Below are 16,185 nucleotides of genomic sequence, written 5' to 3' on the forward strand. Positions count from 1 at the left end.
TCCATCACGTTTGGTCGATTTTCAGTCAGGTTGGTCTTGTATATATTGTGGAAGAGTGAAATCATATTTCGGTTCCCTATAAACCTCCAGTCCATTCCATTCCGGGTGCATGAAATGTTATTGACCTTTAAAACCTACCTTTGGACAGGTGGATGCTAAATAGAAAATTTGGTTCGAATATCTTCAGTAGTTTTCAAGTTGTAAGAACTACGCTTTACACGCACCCGCTCTTGAGTTAAGTTCGATGGGACTTGTACCGAAAAACAGTTCGTTAATGATATCTCCCTTATTAATCCTCGTATCGAAATGATGCACATGGGAAAAAGGTTTAGAAATTGATTTCCATTAAGGCAGGTAGATTTCCATTAAGTTTGGTTGTGTATATTTTTTGGGAATGCAAAATCAATGTTTCGGTTTCGTATAAACCCCCAGTCAGTTCAGGGATTTAGAAACAATATTTTCCCTAAAACCTATCAAGGACAGGTAGATTCTCAACATGAAGTTTGGTGGAAATGTATCCAGTAGATTCTAGCACTCGCGTACATACGGAGTAATTAAGGAATAAAATAATACAATTAAGAACAATGAAATTAATAGAAAATGGATTATAACTGTGGACAGCTGGATAACGACAAATATGCAGATGCAAAGTGAATGTATTGGAAAATCAAATGCCCCTCAATAAATTATGCTGGTGTGAGTTATGGATATAATAAAGCAGTAACAGAGGAGAAATTTAGGCGCAGGGATTCTTAGGTAAACAAATAAGAAGATGACTAATGGTGTTATTACTTAATCTATTCGAGGGCGATTATACCCTCCAACGATATTCCGCCAATATCCCGCAGATAGGCCGATTGACGCCTCTCTTGCCTTCTACCCAAGGAACAACCACGAATTTAAAAGAATGATGAGGAAAATGGCAATACGTTACTTCCCTGCTGGCAAGCAGTCAGAGACGTTGCCATGGTAACCTGTAGGTTCGTTGCCGGTCTGTCGGTCACTCAATGCAGTGAATGATACCCGCAGAAAATAGTAAATTTCTCCGTCATGTGAAGAGTAAGGTAAATTATGAACATAACGAAAGTTCTTTATAATGAAGAGGCGTTTCACGTACGGTCCACAAAGTTTACAGAAAATCAATAGTATAGGAGAGAATTGAGGAAAACCATTCTGGTTTTCCTATAAACGCCCCGTCTGTTCAATGATTTTAAAATGATATGCATATCGAAACCTTCCCCGGGATGAGTATACTCTAAATATGAATTTAGTTGAGATCTATCCAGCCGTTTCGACGTGATGGTGGAACAAACAGACACGAAATAAAATCCATCGATTTGGTCTTGAGTTGACCTAAAACGGATAAATATCTGAAAAATCGGCAAAAAGGAAATTACAGACATGCGGGCCCCCTACAACTTTATTTATATAGATAATTTCACTGCTGTAGAATCCTGGACCTGACGTTGCCATGGTTACGGCAGTTCATTTCTTTATCCGATTCCTACTGCAGGGTGAGTGTGGTGCCAATATCTCTGTAACGGTTGGTTTTAGGGTCTTGAAACGTGGTTTTCGGGCCCGTAGGGCTTACCGAGTTTTGTTCTTTGCATCAAGGGGATTAATTTTAGCTTTGTCTCATCCTTGTACGACAAATTCGATATTTTGCCTATATTAGCCTATTATTTTTATACCTCCCCCCCCCTGTGCCTCCCCACCTCGAATATTTTTGAAAATAAAATACAGCCCATGTTACTCACTGGCAATGTAGCTTTCTATAGGTGAAGTAATTTTTAAAATCGTTTCAGTAGTTTTTCAGTCTAACCGTTACAAACAAATATACAAACCTTTCCTTTTTTTATTTTAGTATAGATAAAACAAACCACTATCCCTCATAAAACGGATGACAAGTTCTGCTGACTGCTCGTCATCTTGCAGGATAAGGGATATGGTACTTGGGAGTTTTAGACTACGGCGCAGATAGACCAGGTCCACGCAATCCGTCAGGATGTGTACCACGGTAAGATGACTGCCCCAAGTACACACCAGTAGGGGTTCTCCTTTCAGTAAATAGGAGTGCGTTACTATACCGTGGCCAATCCGAAGTCGACGTAACACCACTGATACCCTCCGAGAAGCCCGAAGGGTAGTCCTCCTTACCTTCGTTGTTCCTTTTATCGCTCTCAGCTTATTTTGAAGTGGAGTGGCCTGCCGCTCCGTCTCCCAATGGGAAAGAACCCAATGTCTCAGCTGAGAGCTAATATCACTAGCTGCAACCTTGTAAGGCAGCGGGGGCAATATAACAGCCTTCTTGGCAGCTTTATCAGCTAACTCGTTTCCCTCTACACCCATCTGGCTATCGTCGACCAAGTCTTCACCTGGGCAATGGTCGTTCGCATAAAGAACCCGGACCAATTCGCCTGCTTCGAGAGGTGCTTTTCTACTTTCTTTCTAGTTACTAGAATACCTAGAAATAGAGAAAAGGCCATCGGATACCGGCAACCAGGAGGAAGCCATCCAGACACTGCAGGAGACGTCTACCACTACTACGCAGACTGCCAGAATGCAGAAACACAAGCAGGCGGGAACAGACCAACGCTTCTTGGCTCCCACAGAGCCCATGGCGACGATGACCGAGGAGGGCAGCGACGCCCTCGAGCGCCACGACGGTACGAACCAGGTCAAACTGCACCGCTTCTGGAAGTGGACGCAGAGGACTAAGCCCGCCAACCAATACCGTCCACCACCTGCGAGGACTAACCAGGAAGAGCCCACCACCGAGCGCAGACCAGAAAGTCCCCATGGACGAAGGAAGGCAGCGCAGAGACGGACGCCCCCAGACGTACAGAGGTTGCTACTCAGGCCTCATGGCCTGTCTTTTCCTCCTTCACGATGCAGATATCAGCGTGGGCCCCATACAACAGCGAATGCACTAAGGTGCCAGCAACGAGCTATTCCGCTACCAGCTAGGAGGAAGGAGGAGTCAGCAGTTTAACGGAGCCACCCGCTACCCCGCGGTCCCCAGGCCGAGAGGTGGGCCAGCGAGAGGACGAGGCCTCTTGCCCCACCAATCAGAGACCGCCGGCAGGAAGGAGACACCGTCCCCGTATCAGGAAGAAGACGACGCTGGTCCAGCAAGACAGGGCCACGCAGCCGCAGGCCAGGTCTGCTCCTATGGAGGCAGTCCAGTGAGAAGTCAATCAGGAGAGAAAATCAACGGGAAATGGCAGTCCGGTGAGATCGAAACGCCCCCCTCTGCAGCTCCTGCATTGTTTCCCCTGTATGATTTGCGGGCCCCTTCAGGTTGGCTGTGGGCTCCAAGTTAGGTGCAATATCGATGTGGGAGTGATCCCCAATACACGGCCTGCACAGCATTTAGAATGGAGCCTGTGTACGCGCCCACTGCACGGGAGGGATGGCATTGGGCCACTAATTGCAGTTGCCCGGTATGTAGGGCCATGGCCCGTGCAGAGAGGAAGGAGGCCCGACGTCATGCCTCACAATCATCCAGCAGGTCCGCGTCTCGGTGGGCGTGACCTCATTCTCCGGGTTCGGAGACTGGGTACCAGGGACCACAATGGGGTCAGGCAGTGCGGCAGGCCCTAGTGGCTCTCGCCGCATGGCTCGGCAACCGGCTAGGCCCGCCTCAGTCACAACAGTGCCCTGTAGGACTGATACCCTGAATAACTGGACTGCCGTGGAACGGGCTAATGACTTGTGCATGATACCTGTTCCCAACTGACACCAATACCTGGACCTTTGCAGAACGACATCCTTGCATGTGATATGTACTAAATGCAGGATTTTTTGTATTTCTGTCCTAACCCTTACTACTAAACTATTACTACGAATCTAATGCCAATCTGCCTCGTAGCCATGTCTGACAAAGAAATAGGCCAATACTCCTCTTGTAGAATTTCCCATTCCTCCCTGCTGTTTCTTTCTTCTTACAGTTAGAACTACCAATATGCCGGAGGCGATGTAGATTAGAATCGATCGCCACGCGGAGGGAGCGTATTTCGAATCAGTACCCCACCCCGAAATTATAAAAGAAACTTCGTCAGATCGAGCGGAGTGACCACAGCTGGTCACCAGCAGCTCACCTCTCTCGGCCATCAAGCCTCAGGTGGAAGACAGCTAAGGAGACCGGTAATTTTTGATGGACCGAGGGACGGTTAAGGGGATGCCTCTCTCCCCCAAAACCGGTCTCTAACCTGACCGTTGAGCTCCTTCATGGAGCCTGTGAGGTTAGGTCATGACGCCATGACTTTCGTAAGGTCAGATCAGAGGTCGTTGGCCTTGCAGCATTTGCACCATGTAAAAAAATGCTAATTCAGCAAACTTCAAATCCTCCGCCGTAGCTCAGAAGTAGGTAGAAAAGTACAGATCTGGCACAGGGGCTAGTGTGCAAGATGGCGGCTATACACGGGCTCTTATAGAGAAAGCTGGCCTAGGGTAGTTTAGGCAGTATACATAGGACTGAAGGAGATGGCCTACGGACTAATGCGCAAGATGGCGGCCGTGTGTAGCTTGCTAGTGCTAAAGCTCCTACTGAGATGGATAGCCCTTTAGTCCTTTAGCCCTTTTACCATTTAGCACTTTAGCCCTTTTGCCCATTAGCCTTTTAGTCCAGTAGCCCTTTTGCCCATTAGCCCTTTAGACCATTAGTCCTTTTGCCCCAGCCCAATACACGAAAATCCCTAGCACGGCCCTCGCCGGGTTAGTGCCATAAGAGTCCATGTACAAGCAAGAGCCCCTGTGCCCACCATCATACGCATTAGGCCTAGGCCATCTCCTTAAGTCCTACCCTAGGCCAGCTTTCTCCATAAAAGCCTATATCATAAAACTAATAGGTCATAGGCCTGTAGGCTCTGTAGAGTTAGGTCTATAAGAACAATGTATCACCATTAGCTCCTGCTCCATCTCCTTAGGGGCTTTAGCACTAGAAATTTACACACGGCCGCCATCTTGCGCATTAGTCCCTTGGCCGTCTCCTTAAATCCTATGTATACTGCCTATCCTACCCTGAGCCAGCTTTCTCCATAAGAGCCCGTGTATAGCCACCATCTTGCACACTAACCCCTGTGCCAGATCCGTCCTTTTATACCTACTCTCAGAACCTGCTTTACGCTACTACTCTTACATTCTTAAATAGTGTACGAGCTGTATATCTGAAATCCTTGACTCCGTGCTGCTCCGGTAACATACGTGAGAAGGATGCTGCCTGAATAGCGTATGCGGCGCCACTGTAATAAATGGATTCGTTTTATTACAGGAAATACGCACAAAATATGAACACACATTTCAAGAGTTGTGAAGTTCACAGATACCGTAATAATTGGTTTAAACAGAGTTCAATTGAGCCATTTTAAACTATGTATATGATGTTATCATTCGTAAAAGAATAATCTTACTTTTACTTCTTACAATGTGATCTTCTTTACGGGGGTCAGACTACTGTCGGTAACATTGATTTTCACCTCTTGCAAGACTGAATACCTGTATTATTTGTTTCCATGTCTTTCACATGGAAAACTCACTCATTTATTATCACTTGCAAGTTTTTTAACCCGGCCAACTTCGCTGCGACTGAAGAACGACAGCAAGTGAGCGAAAGAGCTGGAATTTGTTTATGCTATCTAGCCATAACACATAGCTAGCGAATAATAAATAAAAAAAACATGCATCCTAACATTTCTTTTATAGTCAAGAACATAAGTTAGTATACATATCGGCACAATTCAAGAAGTTGAAAAATGATTTTTGTCCTGTTAGATAGGGAGAATTGCACACTGTGTGTCGGCTGGAATACTCGCTCCAGAGACCTCGAACGAATGTTACGCGCTTAGTTCGGCACGGTATTCAGCGCATGTGAGTACCCATTTTAATCATGCATGAAGATACATGCCACGTATAAGCTACTGCCATACAGAGTTCCTATTCTTTCTTTTGACAGCTAGGTATTTGCTCTGCTGACTCCGTCAATATACAGTAATCATTGTACGACTTAAAGACCTTAATATTATCACAGATAACAGGTAAAGGAAAGACTGATATTCATGCAAGAAGGTGGACTATGGCTCACGAATGAAGCACGCTTGAAGGCAGTCCATTTTCTAGAGAATTACTTGTTGTACACTGACTGACAGAGCAAATGCAACACCAAGAAGGAGTGGTCAGAACTTTATGCCAATTGCAGGGTAGACTGACGTCACTGAGGTATGCTCATGATGTGAAATGCGCCGCTGTGCTGCGCACGTAGCGAACGATAAATGGGACACGGCGTTGGCGAATGGCCCACTTCGTACCGTGATTTCTCAGCCGACAGTCATTGTAGAACGTGTTGTCGTGTGCCACAGGACACGTGTATTGCTAAGAATGCCAGGCCGCCGTCAACGGAGGCATTTCCAGCAGAGAGACGACTTTACGAGGGGTATGGTGATCGGGCTGAGAAGGGCAGGTTGGTCGCTTCGTCAAATCGCAGCCGATACCCATAGGGATGTGTCCACGGTGCAGCGCCTGTGGCGAAGATGGTTGGCGCAGGGACATGTGGCACGTGCGAGGGGTCCAGGCGCAGCCCGAGTGACGTCAGCACGCGAGGATCGGCGCATCCGCCGCCAAGCGGTGGCAGCCCCGCACGCCACGTCAACCGCCATTCTTCAGCATGTGCAAGGCACCCTGGCTGTTCCAATATCGACCAGAACAATTTCCCGTCGATTGGTTGAAGGAGGCCTGCACTCCCGGCGTCCGCTCAGAAGACTACCATTGACTCCACAGCATAGACGTGCACGCCTGGCATGGTGCCGGGCTAGAGCGACTTGGATGAGGGAATGGCGGAACGTCGTGTTCTCCGATGAGTCACGCTTCTGTTCTGTCAGTGATAGTCACCGCAGACGAGTGTGGCGTCGGCGTGGAGAAAGGTCAAATCCGGCAGTAACTGTGGAGCGCCCTACCGCTAGACAACGCGGCATCATGGTTTGGGGCGCTATTGCGTATGATTCCACGTCACCTCTAGTGCGTATTCAAGGCACGTAAAATGCCCACCGCTACGTGCAGCATGTGCTGCGGCCGGTGGCACTCCCGTACCTTCAGGGGCTGCCCAATGCTCTGTTTCAGGATAATGCCCGCCCACGCACTGCTCGCATCTCTCAACAGGCTCTACGAGGTGTACAGATGCTTCCGTGGCCAGCGTACTCTCCGGATCTCTCACCAATCGAACACGTGTGGGATCTCATTGGACGCCGTTTGCAAACTCTGCCCCAGCCTCGTACGGACGACCAACTGTGGCAAATGGTTGACAGAGAATGGAGAACCATCCCTCAGGACACCATCCGCACTCTTATTGACTCTGTACCTCGACGTGTTTCTGCGTGCATCGCCGCTCGCGGTGGTCCTACATCCTACTGAGTCGATGCCGTGCGCATTGTGTAACCTGCATATCGGTTTGAAATAAACATCAATTATTCGTCCGTGCCGTCTCTGTTTTTTCCCCAACTTTCATCCCTTTCGAACCAATCCTTCTTGGTGTTGCATTTGCTCTGTCAGTCAGTGTATTTTGAAAATAATATCATTCCTGAAATTACAGTGTCCATAAATCTAAGGCTAGGTGTATGAAGAAGTGTAGTTTAATTTACAAAATAAAGTTAGTCACGTTATCTCAGTACAGTAGGTATTCACACCCGGGAAAAGTGCTTCTTGCTCGATTATGAATTTCTTGGTAACATTGCTGAAAGAGGAAACTGATTTTTGAAACCGAAAACTAATTTTTTTATATCTTTAACGACTCGCTAGTTTTTTTAGATCAACAGCCCAGCTGATTCACCTTGTATAAGGAAAGAGAGAAGAATTTACTCACGTGTATCCACTGTTCCACTCGAAGTTGTCTAGGAGGCTCCACGTAGTGAATCCCTTAACATTACATCCGTCCTCGTGTATGGACTTGAGAACTTCTGCTAAGTGAACCTGCAAGAGCAACGAACAGAATGAGAACTGACGGCAAAGCTGCGGTATCAGTATGGGCTTACAAATCGGCTGCGGACGTCAGGTGATAGGAAGAAACATGGGCAGAAAACATGGGGCTCTGAAGAAGACCGTAAAGAGCCAGATGTAGTAGTTAGTAAGTGCTACAAAATAATGATGGGGATACAAGAATGAATAGATATTAGGCACAAACAGATAAAGTGTGTTTCAAAATTACACAACGTAATTTCAGGGTTAGGTTCCTCATACACAGAGGAAAGAAATTAGTGCATTTAAACACGGGTCCGTAAATGCATTCTTCCCGAGATATCACACTCTGTCATGGGTTGAAACCTGAGATATTGTGGGCTTGCTTGCATGTACTAATGCACTCCGATCATTACCTTAACGAGAAGTGTTCAAATGCCCGCCTGCTGCCATACTGCACGCTTGTGCTCATCGTCACATGGAGTTACGAACACGCTCGAACATATTGCACGTATTGTTTGAAAAGATCTTACCATTCTGCCACGAAGTGTTAACTTCATCATCCACAGCGGTTGCTTGAGCCCTTTGCATAACCTCAGACAAAGAAGTCCAACGGGTTCAGAACAGGTGATCATGGAGGCCAAGAAAGTAGTCATTTCCGGACCCATGTTTAAATACAGTTTTTCCCATGTGAGGAATCCAACCCAGAAATTATGCCGTGTATTTTTGAAACTCCCTATTTAGCTAAATCTGTGATACAGTATTGGCTGCAATACAATATTAGTTAAGATTAAAGAGGAAAACTGGAGGGAAATATTGAATTTATATTACCAACGTCAGATGAAAGAATCACACGGTGATTACTGCGTGAGTAAGGTGAAATGGATAGTAGGCAGAATAGGAAAATTAGATTGCTGGAAATAATATTTAGACTGAAGGAAGGATGTTGGGTAAGAAGGATGTGTTGGACCACTACGGAGGGCAGCATTTTTCAAGTTCGTAGTCACGTGCTTATGACCAGACTTGCGAGTCAAAGGTGAGACATTAAATGTTATGCTTTTCAAGAGTTTGCTCTATAAAGAAGCGTTTCGTTTGAGGCTTGACACCAGACTTAAGGTGGGATGTGTCAGGCACTACACACTGACACTGGGATGTAAGCAGGTGAATTACTACTACTACTACTACTACTACTACTACTACTACTAAAATGTTTTCATTCCCCACTTTACGGGAGAGGTGGGCCTCTTAGACGGTAACCCCGTCTCTCAAGCAGGAGAACTTTTTACGGTGAAGGAGATGCTAGGAGAAGGTGAGAGGGTTGACGACCGTGGCCTATGCTAAGAATTTTCCCGGCATTCGCCTTAATGCAGGCGAATGCAATACCACGGAAAACCATTCTCAGGATAGCCGACGGTTGGGGCCAGCCGTAAGGTCCAGCCTTTTCCCGTCTCCCGAATGCAGAGGCTTAGAGCCACGGTAGAGTTGTGGCCACCCCTCCTCTGCTCGGTTGGCCGGTCAGAGTGCAGAGTTGACCACGGACCAGGCGTGGCCACTTGTGGGCCGTGACCCACTCTGCATCCATCGATGGCAGGTGAATTGTTGTTCAAATGTTCAGGGTAACGCCCTCTCTCTGACCAGAAGATTAGACGGGGTTTGGGAAGAAGTGAAAAATGAGGGAGATGGGAAAAAAAGCGATTTAATTAAGAGAGGAGATGTGTAAGCGGGGTGTAGTTATATAGTGCTTTATTGACAGAATTACAAATACAAGTGCTTTATAACTGAGTTGAAAAGAAGGGAAGGTTTAAGCTAGGTTCTAAGGGATAAGATGAAGGGCAAAGGAGGAAAAGTTGACAAGTGAAGTGAGGAGAAGGCGAAGGATGTCAAAGGTAGATGGTGGTGGTGAAAAGTTACTGGGGTGAGGTGGGGGTGGGTAAGGTCGGAGATGTGGACTAGGAGGGTGGGGATGTGGGGAAGGCCAGGGACGGCAACGAGGTGTTGCAGGGTTGGTCGAATGTTGAGGAGGAGAACGTGACTGTTCAACCCGATGGTGGCGCCCGTCGAGCTGTATCTCGTGGATGATAAGTTGTTGAACATCTTCGAGTGTAGGAAGTTGGAGTCTCATGAGACATATGGGTCCATCTGCATTGAAAATCCGGAACGCCCGGCGAACGGGTAATCCTGCTTGGCGAAGTTCATGGACGATGGCTGCAGGTGATATATTAGGGTCCACTCCGCGAACGACGCAGGTGTAGGTAGTAAAGCGGTCGGACGGCGGCGATGACGATGGTGGATGTTCCGTAGCTGCAGGCGTGTCGTTGACAGGTCCGTCGGCGGGTGGCTGAAGTAGTGTGGTCAAGGGACGTAGTTGGTCAGGGGTGGGAGGAATGGGATGATTAGACGTCATGATGGGGAGGGGATGCGACATAACTGAAGTGGTTATGGGAATGTTTGTTGAGGTGTGAGTAGAAGTGGTGGTGGTGGTAGGAGTAGTGGTGTGAACAGCGGTGGTGTAGCTAGAGGAGAAGGGATGGGATAATGTTGGAGGGGGCATGCGATTCGGCGGTGACAGGCGTATCGGGTGCTATGAGCAGTAGTTGAGCTTTGATGTTCGGAGTAGCAGCTTCGACGCGATGGCGGAGAACATCAGGCGATAGTACCGGGCCAGCGTAGAGTCTAGAAGCAGAATGGACGCCTGCCGGGCAAAGTTCCGTGAGGATGTCTTCCTCGGTGATAGCAAGCTTAATATCACGAACTAGGAGAGTGTACATGTTAGGGAAGCCGACTTCCAGTTTGGTGTCTGGCCAATATGCTTGATTGAGGTCGACTGGGTGCGAATTAAAGGTGCGGCGACACCCGGCCGAAAAAGAGGCGTTGCTTGGCAGCAGTGTAGAGTCCTCAACAGAGATCTGTGTGACCGTTTATTTTCCCGCTCTGGTGAATTTATCAGAAGGCCATTGGTATAGACACCATATGTTAACTGCGTAAGGGAGATACATCTCCACAATGAAATTATTGCTGGCCTAGCAATTCCTAATGGAAAGTCTAAATTCCCGATGAGGGACTTAGATTTCTTTTTCCATCAACAGAGCATTTAAAAATTAGAATTATATCTAGTGTTTGGCCTAAGACAAAACGCTGCTTTATAAAACAAACGACTGAAAAGCATTACATCTAATTTTTGAAACAATCTATTGGTGGAAAAAAATCCAAGTTCCTCATCGCGAACTGGAGACTTTCCAAAAGCGAGGGGATGTTGGGGAAACAGATTACCATATTATAATATATGACCAAAAAACAACAATACATTACTAGCAGTGGTGTCTCGTGTACAAAGTAGCTGGGTGTTCACACCAGCTGAAAATAGACAGGAAAATAAACAGTAGAGGAAATTTCCTTTTTATTAAAAAGCTCACGGGTACCGAATCGCACCGAATCACAAAATAATTATAGTCATTCACCAATTCACAACACACTCGCAACAAATACACACCTTTACAATCACACACTCAGGCTTGCACATGTGAACTCCAGTAGTAAATACAAGTGGTGATGGAGATAATAAAAGTTTGGAGCGTGTTACTGCTGTCTGCGCGTACCAACTTAAGATCAAGTCACTGAAACAAATTGCACAAGTGTTAAACTAACAGTTTCCGCGTAATTGGAATCATTTTTGTCGTACAATATGCAATTTCATGAAATCAGGTAGCATACTTTCTTCTTAAATTGTAGAACTCTCTAACTATGGTGCCAATGAGATATTTGGTGGAGAATTGTAATGGTTGGAAACAGTACCCGGCAGTATACGCGTTGCCAACCTTTTATAAACCCAATCAATCAGTCAATCAATGATATGCATTTAGAGCTGTGAACCAGGTGGCAGATTCCCTATCAAATGTTTCTTTGAACTTTGAAATTTGTCGAACATTTCCCTTAATTATATATTTCCCCAATTTGTCCTCTTGAATTCCAACTTTTATTTTCATAATATTGTCTTTCCTATTTTTAAAATCTCCACTCAACCTTATTCGTCTACTGTCATTCCACACCATCTTTCGACAGACAGCTCGAAACATACCACATAGTCGAGCATCTCGTTTACTTACTCCTAAGTCTTCCCAATGGAGGTCAAACAATATGACCTTATTTTCAAATGTTGCAAAATAAACGCAAATACTGAAGGAGTGGGGTAAGAAAAAAATTACGTGGTAGATCCTACAACGAATGATTTTAAATCTCCCTAAATTTACTGTAATTACCGGCATGTCCTTGCATCAGCATACAACAGAAGGTTTGATTCACAAGTCTGGTCATACACACAAGGCCACGAACTTGACAAACGCTGCCCTCTTGAGCGGCGCAAGACAACTTGTACCTCTGCAGGATCACAAAATCTGGGATGCGAATTCCTACAAGAGTAGCATTTTGCCCCTACACATCCCAGTGATGCAAATAGCCAAACGTTGCTGTCTTCACTCGCTGGTGATCGTCTGTCAGGAGCGCTACATTTGCGCAGCGCAAACGGACATTTAAAACAAACAACTATCACCAAAACAATACCTAAGTGGGGTTTTCCAAAATAATTATTAAATGTAATATCAGCAAAATAATGTGCGTGTTTACGGCTCCTGTGATCTTATTTATACACGCGATGCTAGTGATTACCAGAATTTCGCGAAATTAGCAGAAGGATGACAAATGGCCACACGCTACTGTAGTATATTTATTGGCAAACTGTAATTAGCATGATTTAATACATATTATATACCAACACAATTTGTATTACAATAATCGAATCATCTCTCTTTAGTTTCTAGCCCGGACGCGTTGGCCGTGCTGTTAAGGGCGCGCATCTGTGAGCTTGCACCCGGGAGATGGTCGCAGGGCTTCTCAGAGTCCATGCACCGGTGCACTGTGCGGCGCAAGGTGCAGAAACGACTTCGCTTGACCTGAGTGCAGAACCCCACTCCTGGATTTTAAGCAATAGCGCTGCATCTCTCTTTCCCTGCGCCTGTCTTCCTCGCTCGGCCTGTCTCGCCCTTCCTCACTGGCTCTACAGCGCTCCACTATCCGTGCAGAGTTGAGCCGAGCTTAGCCGAGTCGCCACGAGACAAACACTGGTCCGAAACGAGCCGAGTTGGACCGATGCTCAGTGCACAGAACCTCTGCGCCTCGGTTTGCACGTGTGAGATTTTGGGCTTTTGAGAGGCCCTGAGATGGTGGGTTCGAACCCTACTGTCAGCAGCCCTGAGGATGGTTTTCCGTGGTTTCCTATTTTCACACCAGGCAAATGCTGGGACTGAACCTTAATTAAGGCCACGGTATGTTTCCTTCCCACTTCTAGGCCTTTTCTATCCCGTCGTCGCCATAAGATCTATCTGTGTCGGTGTGACGTAAAACAAGTAAAAACAATAGTTCTGGAAATAGGGGAAGAGAGCATTCTATTCTATCCTAGGATGAAACATGAGTTATGACACTTGTGTGGGTGGAGTCAGGCAGGAAATGATAAACAAACAGAAGACTAAACTTGAAATGAAGCGCCACAGTCTTCTTCGATACTGTGTTTAGACAGAATAAAGGCTTAATATAAATTGATTGCCTTATCTTGACAAGATTACGGACAGGTGGCTTCTGATTCATCTAACTAGTTTGATAAACCACTTACTTGAAGTTGTTTTCAACGAAATATTTCTGATAATAAACTCATTAGAAAGAAAATATGTACATGTATTCTATTTGTTGTCAGCTAACGTACATAGTCCGTTTCCTTGACTGAATTGTTAACGTGGTGTTGACCCTCAGCTCAGAGAGCCCTCAGTTCATTTCCTGGACGGGCTGTGGATTTTAATTGCGTATGGTTAATTCCTCTAGGTTGGGGACTAGGTGTTTGTGTTCATCTTAACAGCACACTTCTGTTCTTAAACATCCAACATGTCACGCCATCAAACATGTCAAAAACACACAATGTCGAATACATCCCTCCACGATGGGTTGACGTCAGGAAGGACATCCAACCGTAAAACTGTACCAAATCCACTTCATGTCCCAATTCCCATTTGTTGGGAAAAAGATATGAGGAAGGAGACGACTTGTTCAAGAGATTAGGTTCATAAACTGTAAAATATGTTTGAAATTATTCAAAATATATAGTATGTGACATTGCCCAGATCTCATATCTGAAAATGGGACTAAGGAGTAGACAAACATATGTGGCATAGACAGACAGATAAATACATTAATAAATAAATAAATATATAGATAGATAGATATATTTATTTATTTGAACTGGCATCGTTATGGACCCGTGTCACTGCTTTACACTTAAGCAGTGAAGATATGAATAACAAATTTAAAAGCACTGAAACAAATTACCAAACTACTGTGCTATCTTACTGTACATAAAATACATAATATAAATGAATATTTTAATAACAATAATATTATCATTTAGATCAGGTTCTCTCAGAATGCATGCACCGATGTATTCGCGGCGCAAGGTGCAAAAGACGACTTTGCTAGGATGACCAGAGTACAGACCCCCACTCTTCGATTTTAAACAAAAACTCTGTCGCTGCGTCTGTCTCCGCCCTTCCTCACTTGCTCTGTAGCGCTCCCGAACCGAGCAGAGTTCAACAGAGTTTAGCCGAATCGCTCCGAGACAAAAGGCTGGTTCGAGCTGACCGTGCAGCGTTGGTGATTGGCTCCACTAGCGCCGCTCTGCGGGAGCGCACTTGAACTTTGAGTGATCTCGGTAGGTAGTCTATTAGCCATGCTTTTAATAACAGTAATGATAACAATTATAATAAGGAGAAGAATAACTACTGCTGTTCTTTGAGCATATACTGACTGGTACAGATTTTTTTATTTTGTTAGTGATTTAACGTCGCACTAACACACTGAAGGTTTTCGGCGACGTAAGGATGGGAAAGGGCTACGTTAATTAAGGTACATCCCCAGCATTTGCCTGGTGTGAAAATAGGAAACCACGGAAAGCCATTTTCAGCACTGCCGACAGTGGAATTCGAACCCACTATCTCCCTGCAACCTGTTAGCTACGTGACGCTAACCGCGCAGTAATTTGCTCGGTAGAATTTTTATTCCTGTGAAAAATACAAACAAGCCTGCAAAAAGCACGACGCATTTAGCAAAAACGCATCCGTTCATCAAACCTGAAAAATCACAATTTGTGTCTTTGTATGGTATTGCTGCACTTCGCGCATTGAGGCATCGTGCCCGTCTCTCAGGTCAGGGAGATTTGATTCGGTGGACATGGTCGGAGAGCGTGAGAGGGTTGGTGGCAGTGAACTGTCGCGGCATTCGCCTTCGTGCAGGAGAATGGAAAACCACAGAAAACCATCCTTAAGACAGCCGACTTGTGAGGACCAGCCCCTCTTCGTCCCCGTGGCCATCGGTCCTCTGCTCCGTTGGTCGGATTGCAGACTTGTAAGGCCACGAATCAGTTGTGGCCACGCCGACCAGACGACACTACGTTTTCATTTATCCTCTGAAGGAGAAGGCGGGCCTCTTAGATGATGGTGCCATCTCTCGGGCTAGGAAATTTGTGGTGGTGATGAACATGTGCGAAGAAGGTGAGTGAGTTTGCGGTTGTGGCCTATACGAGGAAATGTACCGGCATTCTACTTTAGTGCAGGAGAATGGAAAACCATTCCCAGGACAGCTGACGGTGGGGACCAGTCTCTCTCCGTCTCCCGAGTGTAGAGCTGTAGAGCCGTGGCCACCGATCCTGTGCTCCGCTGGTTGGTCGGTCGGAATGCATTTTGACGTCTCTTTTTAGTAAGAGTACTGCCACATCAAGCATCCTTCAGAAGCATTCAAAACACGCCTGTTTCAAAACCTTTTCTTTTACCGGGCGAGTTGGCCGTGCGGTTAGGGGCGCGGAGCTGTGAGCTTGCATGCGGGAGGTAGTGGGTTCGAGCCCCATTATCAGCAGCCCTGAAGATGGTTTTCCATGGTTTCCCATTTTAGCACCAGTTAAATGGTGGGGCTGTACCTTAATTAAGGCCACGGCCGCTTCCTTCCCACTCCAAGGCCTTTCATATCCCATCGTCGAAATAAAACCTATCTGTGTCGGTGAGACGTAAAACAAATAGTTAAAAAATCTTTTTTGAGGTGTGTACTCTGTGTATTTCAATACTTTCAATTATTTCACGAAAATCATACGAATGAACACTGATCTCTCGCAGTGTCATATCTATTCTTCACAACCATTTTACCTTACTTCAT

The 16,185-nt window shown here is 45.9% G+C and overlaps 1 protein-coding gene across 1 annotated transcript in view; it reads right to left on the reverse strand.

Annotated features, from left to right (window-relative positions):
* LOC136881344 (myrosinase 1) overlaps positions 1–16,185 on the reverse strand; it is a 105,333-nt gene that overhangs the window by 14,135 nt on the left and 75,013 nt on the right. Inside the window, exon 10 of the mRNA XM_067154146.2 lies at positions 7,853–7,959. Within this exon, the coding sequence (XP_067010247.2) occupies positions 7,853–7,959 (107 nt within the window). The remainder of the gene's footprint in view (positions 1–7,852; positions 7,960–16,185) is intronic.

This window comes from Anabrus simplex, chromosome 1 (assembly GCF_040414725.1).
Source record: "Anabrus simplex isolate iqAnaSimp1 chromosome 1, ASM4041472v1, whole genome shotgun sequence".
NCBI lineage: Eukaryota > Metazoa > Arthropoda > Insecta > Orthoptera > Tettigoniidae > Anabrus > Anabrus simplex.